Source organism: Citrus clementina, unplaced genomic scaffold, assembly GCF_000493195.1.
Source record: "Citrus clementina cultivar Clemenules unplaced genomic scaffold, Citrus_clementina_v1.0 scaffold_110, whole genome shotgun sequence".
NCBI lineage: Eukaryota > Viridiplantae > Streptophyta > Magnoliopsida > Sapindales > Rutaceae > Citrus > Citrus x clementina.
The window spans coordinates 8,467-15,695 of NW_006263237.1; the positions used below are offsets into that span (position 1 = coordinate 8,467).

Consider the following 7,229-nt stretch of genomic DNA (forward strand, 5'->3'; position numbering starts at 1 on the left):
ACTCCCGCTCTATCAATTTCAGATTCTCGAGGTTGAGATCTGCAGCTTTCTTCTCGACAGCATCAGCTTTGGTTTTTGCTGACTGAAGGTCTTCTTTCATTTTTCAGTCGTAACGGTCGACCTTCGCCTTGTAGTACGTGGCCATACAGCCAATGTGAAAAGCACTGAACTGCATGGCCCCAACCAGCTCGCCTAAAGTGCTGCCGTCAAAATCCTCCAAGTCCTTCTTGCTCACGAGCCTAGAAAACTCGCTGATGTAAGGACCAGATGCTCTGGTCGATTGCCGGGCAAAAGAGGTCTTAACCCTGCTGGTGGACGTGGGGAAGTGGGATCATCACCACTTCCACTAGTTTCTCCGGCTCTGGCAGGAGGAGGATGAGGTAAAGTCTTCAAAGGGGAGGCCTGCTCCGCAGTGTTGACCCGTTTCCCAGGGGGAGCCTCTTTGTTGTGATCTCGCTTAGCAACACCAGGACGACGACATTTCCTGGTCAAAGCCCCAATCACAATGTCCTCCATCTCGAGATTGGTGGGTACTAGGCGGGACTCGAAGAAGTTATAGGTAGTCAGCAATTCCCTGTACGAACAGGAATTTGCCAATACAGTCTCGATCCGCTTGAGCTCGTCAGGTTCGAGGTTGTAGTGGACGCCCTAGGAACCTGCAGTTCGAACAAAGACCGTGTTAGAAAAGGATCAATCACTAGAATAACTAAGGGTACAAGACATCTAAAACGAGCAGGCAACCTGGAACTACGAAACGGGAGGGGACACGAATGTTCTCCCCATCAATCTGAGCCACTTGACCCAGACCCCCAGCAAAAAAGGATTTTCTCTTCCAATTCCCACCACCACCTGTTGGAAGATCGGTTATGAGTTTCCTAGTCTTGGTGTTTGATATGAAATAATACCAGCTGGCGTTTTTGGGGCTGCTCTTTAACTGATATAGATGTTTGACCTCTTTAACCATGGGTTCTTTCTGACAGCATCTGCTCCACAAAATGAACAGACCAGAAAGTACCCTCCACCCGTTAGGGTTAAGTTGACCAGGAGCTAAATGTAATCCCCTAAGCATTTGGACGAAATACGGTTGTAAAGGCAGCCTCATCCCGAACTTAAAGCTCTCTAGAAATAGAGTAACATATCCTCTAAGCAGTCTACTGGGAGTGTCTTTTTTCCCTGAAATTCTAAGGGGTATATCATCAGGAATGTCATACTCAGCTTGGAGTTCAACGAGGTCTTCTACTGTGGTCATGCAAGTCATGAGGTCGATAGCATAATGTTCTGATAGAGCTCTACCCCCTATCTTCCTTTTCTTTTTGGGCCGCGATACTTCTGGTGAGGACACTTTACCAGAATTTCCACCCGGGTCCTCACTTAGAGTATCCTCCGAACCAGAAGACCCATCATCATCGCTATTTAATGTGGTGGCTTCAGGAGAATTTCTCCTAGCACTAGTCCCTATACTAGGTCTTATCGGTTCTAGAGGAATCCCAGGGTCAAAAGTGGGATCAGCGAGTAGACTAGGTAGGAAGTCTAACTCGTCATCGTCAACCTCAATCACTTTCTTTTTGCCTTTTGACATTCCCTAAACTCTATCCGAAAAGACACAACCAACCCCCACTCAAAATAACAACAAAAATCCAAAGTTGAGAAGGAGAAAACAGTACCTGAAGCAGTGAAACACCAGAACAGAAATAAGAATGATAATTTCAATTTTGGAGAGAAGAGGATCACCAGCCGCCGGAGGATGCAAAATAGACGAATGAGGAAAAGAACACTTTAGAGAATTTGGGTTTTGAAGTGACGGTGATGCTTTCGATTTATTGCCACCCAAACGGTACGCGCTCCGAGAGTTCCACAACCATAAATTTGGAATTCAAATGGGTGGACGAATTCATGCCACCGCTTCCGCATTTAATTGCGAAGTGACTCTTCGAGGAAGCAGCCTGCTAATGGCAAAAGGGGAAACGACTAAGCGGGAGTGAGCAATATCCTTATTTCTTACAGCCAAGTCAAATGTGCCTCGAGAAAGCCCAAACTAATCAAGTTTCTAGTATTAATCCATTGTATTGTAAATACCAGAAATTGGAGGACCGGTGTTTCGGGGATTTATAACGACGAGACCATCCGTACCCTGGACGAGGAGTTAGCCTTCTTAGAAGAGAGCAGATGGATGAAGTCTACTCGACTATAAGGACGAGATGGTCTCCTGCTAGGGGCCGACAGCTTTCCCTGCTGAAGATCGAGGTCGGCAGGCCCAGTTTATAACGGTTAACAAAACGCGCACTCCTATCCGAGAATCTAGGCACGAAACCCACTCAGCCACAACTACGACATTCAAGCATCAACTTCCGTAAGCTGGGGAAAGTGATGAGCATGGATCATGGGGGATCGGGTTCACATGAAGGCTATAAAAAGGTAATCAACGAATGTAAAAGGGTTAGACATTTTCATATTAAAACTTAAGAAAGAGCATCTTCATTGAGAAAAGGGAGAAAAACTCATAGGCATTTTCTATTGTCTAAAAGATTAAAGAACAACCACGAGATTAGTGGCCGGGTTTTCCACAAAAGTGAACCGACATTTCTGACTTGAGCGTTGGAGGGTTTACGTCGAGAAAACTTCCGGCGTGCTCTGACCAGTTTCTGTGTGCTCAGGAGTCTGCTGAGGTAGAAGTCATACAAGGCATTGTTCTGCTCGGTTAGAAGGGCTACGAGGAGAACCTGCTGTTGGTCGTGAATTTGAGAGTTGAGGAGGGATCCTGGTAGAGAACGAGCAGACACCAGAATCTCGCATCAACAGTTGCATTTAGCTGCTGCTGGGAAACTTGAGGATTTGATGGCTGCCCTGCTTGGGGCAAGCCGCTTATCTATTGCCAAGACTTTCCTTGCATCAGGCCCGTTACATACAATAACGTCTGTGACGACGCGCATTTCATCCTTCTTCTAAGATAAAGATGACCCTATCAATATTGAAAGATGAAAAATAAAAAATAAAAAAAACACTTGTAACCATATTAAAGTTTAGTTTTTTCTTGGCTTTAAATCTGAATATGGAACGCAGCCTGCTATTCTTTCTAAACAGAGAAAAAAGAGTACTATTACTAACTCTTCATCATTAGAAAAAGTTAACTTTTGTAAACTCCTTTACAACGTTGCAAAAATTGTTTATAACATTGTAACACTATTAAATCATATATATATTTACACACACACAAAAAAAATTATCTAGCGAGGGTTCTCGTACTTTATTAAAGAACAGAAAGTTATTAAATTATATGGTTTAATAGTGTTATGCTTATACGCTATTAAACCACATGATTTAAAAGCTTTCATGTACTTTAATAAAGTGCAAGAAATTTCTGTGTGTGTGCAGATAGAGTAATGCTCCAACAATGGATAAAAGATAAGAAGACCACACATTTCAATATACTTCAGAACAAATACAGGGCATTATAGTGTATGTTTTTCTTATTTTTTAATTTTTTTTAATCTTTTAGCATATAGGATTCGTATTGGCAAAACCCAAATCAATTTCTTTTAAACACCTTACCTCTTAAAATTTGAACTCAAGTGACCTATCAACATAAAAATCGCTCATTATGTACACACTCGACATGATAGAATAGCTGTATAATTCTTGATTTATTTATTTATTTTGGATTAGACCAGGTTATGATTTTAACAAGTTGATCATATCCAAAACAATTGTACAAAGGTTAGTCAAACCGTTATTTCTATCAGTAAGTGGCGACTTCGGAATTTCTGGAAATTCCAAAAAAGAACTTTCGCAAGTGTCACTTTCAATTATTCCATCATTTGCATATTGGACGGCAGAGTCATAATCACCACTCTCCAGATATTTTATAGCCGTGGGGATTTCATAGATAGCTAGATCATAAACTTGAAAGCAAACATCCAGGCAGTTTCTCATAGCCTTATCTTTGGTTTCATTAAGCAACTTCTTGACTTGTTCGTACGTATCATTACAGTATGCTGATGCCGATTCAAGAATGATGTGAGCTAGACCTTTGACATCTGCACCGGAGCTTCCCGGACTTGCCTTAAAGTCTTGATACATAAATCCGGATACGAAGTCTTTCTGCAAGTAGCCTCGATTAGATCATTTTCTTCTCCTCTAACCCCCACTATTCCAGGTTTGTTTGATGAAAAACATAATATCATAAGCAAAAACATCATCACTGATGCAATGTTTATGTTCTCCATTTTTTTTCTTTATATAAATTTTGGACCGCAATCAAATCACAAATAGAAATACAGACATTGACATAGATGAGAAAGTATTTAAGGATTTTTTTGGAAAGAAAATCTCAAACCTTTCAATAACATATTTAATTGAGACATTAAGTGAATCTGGCTATATTAGGAAAAGGAAGGAAAAATCCAAAATGAATTCATGAAGATAGTGCAAAAAAACTTGTAACGGTTTATCATTTTCTGTGAAATTGTTGTATGCAATTAATGCAAGTTCACACTTGTAACTTGAAAAGCCCAAGCCCAAGCCCATTTTTATTATTATTAACATAGTAATTTTAAATCATTCCGGATTTTTTTTAATATATATTTCAATGCACAAATAAATGTAAAGAAACAGAGATGACAGATGTTGGCTAATAAATGGTTTCTTGTTTTAGTTTATTAGGACAATGTTTATATTATAATCAAATTAATTCTATGATAACCGTCCATGAAATAATTTAAATTTAATCATTAATAATGTATGTCTTAAAAAGCTTCAATTGACGAGTGCTTTTGTAATTACCTAGCTGATGTGGAATAACAGTCAAAACAGAGTTTGGTTAGAGACTTAAGAGTTGGTGACCCCCCCCCCCACACACACACAAGGGGCTGTTGTGTGTGCGGGCCTGCGGGGCCGGAAGCAGAGGGAAAAGCAGCTTTGTGAATCAATTCAGTGTGAACTAATATAGGAATAAAGGTGAAGTGCTGAATCATCTGTCAAGAACATGGGGTGGGTCTTAATCCAGTTCAGAATCATCTGTTTCTTGCTGTGATCTTCTGGTTCTTCATTCTTTTTGGATTCTTGCTTTGATCAAGATCATTCTTGATCCCGTGGTGATCTGCGAATTGCTAGGGATAGCATGAGGATCGATCAAAACCTAACCACTCTAATGATTATCTTAATGCATTAAAATCGTTAATATTTAAATATTATATAAATAATACCAATAATTTAATTTTTCCTAAAATGGATGGCCCTGAATTTTTTAATCTACACTAAGATGAGTTCAAATCTTTTGTTCGTTCTAATAATAGAATTTAGGGTGAACCATGCACATTTTGTTTGATTTATACATAGGATGTATTTAAAAGAAAAATACTACCCATAAATTTAAAAGAAATTGAAAATAAGAAATTTTATGTAAAAAAATGGAAAGAAAAGAAATTTCCACGTGAATACTATCTAGCTTGATCAAAAGGACAAGAATATACCAAACTTTTATCCTAGTAGTTTATAAAATTGAAAGTCTCCCATTGAAAGCAAATGGAAGATGCTGACGTAGTCGGGAAGAAAAGCAGATGCTTTAAGTATAAGAATGCGGAAAGCTGGAATTAATTCATTTTCACAACCTCATTTCCTTGTACAATTAATTGCTTTTCTCTGCTCTTTCTTCTCATCCAAAATTATTAACCATGGTTGATGCCATCGTTTCCCCTATGCTGGAGCTGTTGATTTCCTTTGCTACTGAAGAGATGAAACAGAAAGTGCAGCTTGTGACCGGCGTCAAGAAAGAAGTAGACAACCTCACCAGCAACCTTCAAGCCATTGAAGCTGTGCTCGACGATGCAGAGGAAAGGCTAGTGAAGGACAAAGCTGTCAGACTTTGGTTGGGACAGCTGAAGAATCACATGGCCATCCAAAGATTATGAACTTGGGGATTTAGAAATTTTAGATAAAATAAATCTAAAGAAACCTTCGATGGATTTCCACCGAAGGAATGTTACCGGCCTGGCCCATACAGTAGAGTCACGAAACGTTTGTTTTTTAATTTAAAATTTGAATAGATCTAAATTAATCTGAATTTTTAATAGAGTTAAATGTCTGAATTTGAATAACATGTTTTTTTTTATCCGAACCGTTACAAATAAGTATTAAGTTGTTTATTTTTTAAATTTAGAAAAATCTGAAAATCAATATTTATATATAAATACCCTTACAAATTATAAATGTTAAATAATTAATAACATCCCAAAGAGTTTAAATAAGATAATATATTTTCATAATATAATCATGCTCAATTGAATAAAGCCTTTTAATATTCTAAATTAGTATATGCTAATCAATTTTTTTTGTTGTTTATTATGTTTTATATGAAAAATATTCATTAAAAATTATAAACATAAATAACGCTAACTTGAAGAAAATAAAAAATAAAAATAATAATAGTCTACCACTATATTATCACAAGTTATAGAGATGGGTAAATAATGCTAGTTATTAAACTTATTTAGGTATGGATGAGAATTAATTAATTAGATAGGGATATTTTGGAGAATATTTTTTAATGATATCCTTCAGACTTTTTAGGTTAAGCAGAAAGTTAAAAAAAAAAATAGCTTAATAATTTAATGACTGAAAATTTTCATTAAGTTAAAAACAAACAGACTTAGGTGGTGTTTGTTTTCTAACTTAATGACTTAAAGTAACTTAACTTAATTAATTAAGTTAATTAGAGGTGTTTGTTTTTATAACTTAATGAGACTTTTTAGATAATTTTTACTTAATAAAATAAGCCAATTTTTTTGACTTTTTACTTAATGGAGAAATCTGAATTAAGTCAATTACTTGCTAATGTCAAAAATATCCCTGTTTTATAATTTATTTTTCATGTCTATCCCAAAACTCACCCATAGACATTTACCCCACATAAAAATATCCCTATTTTTTCTTTCTTATATTATATACGATAAAATTTAAAATTCATGGAATTTTATATATTAAAATTTCTAAAAATAATTATGTATTCGCTTGGATAGAGTTTTACTTAGAAAATGTTAGAATATTGTGGGAATTGAATTATCCAATTATTTGACGTTCTAATGTTAGAAGGGCGGCACTTGTAACGGATAGATATTTTCAAACTTCCAAGTTGCGGATCACAAGCCACACAAGTCGGGAGCGAACAGGAAACGAGGGCGGATTGTGAAGTGATAAGTATGAAGAGGATATCGGTAGCCTTTCCCTCGAGTCAC

At 37.0% G+C, this 7,229-nt stretch overlaps 2 protein-coding genes across 2 annotated transcripts; both read right to left on the reverse strand.

The window, feature by feature from the left end:
• Positions 1–231: 231 nt before the first annotated feature.
• Positions 232–1,579, reverse strand: LOC112101545. The gene is made up of 2 exons (XM_024192203.1): positions 717–1,579; positions 232–574 (listed from the first exon to the last, which is right to left on the reverse strand). Exons 1-2 carry the CDS (start codon positions 1,577–1,579, stop codon positions 232–234), a joined length of 1,206 nt encoding a protein of 401 aa, XP_024047971.1.
• Positions 1,580–3,669: 2,090 nt separating this feature from the next.
• LOC18053627 (pectinesterase inhibitor) lies at positions 3,670–4,077 on the reverse strand. The gene has a single exon (XM_024192204.1). It carries the CDS (start codon positions 4,075–4,077, stop codon positions 3,670–3,672), a length of 408 nt encoding a protein of 135 aa, XP_024047972.1.
• Between the last annotated feature and the right edge of the window lie 3,152 nt (positions 4,078–7,229).

What these genes read in the sequence shown, in the direction of transcription:
- LOC112101545 (XM_024192203.1), bottom strand. Translation starts at nt 1,579, where the DNA reads ATGTCAAAAGGCAAAAAGAAAGTGATTGAGGTTGACGATGACGAGTTA. An exon ending in CTGCTCGTTTTAGATGTCTT is followed by an intron (nt 575 to 716) that starts GTACCCTTAGTT and finishes CTGTTCGTACAG; the next exon opens with GGAATTGCTGACTACCTATA.
- LOC18053627 (XM_024192204.1), bottom strand. Translation starts at nt 4,077, where the DNA reads ATGTATCAAGACTTTAAGGCAAGTCCGGGAAGCTCCGGTGCAGATGTC.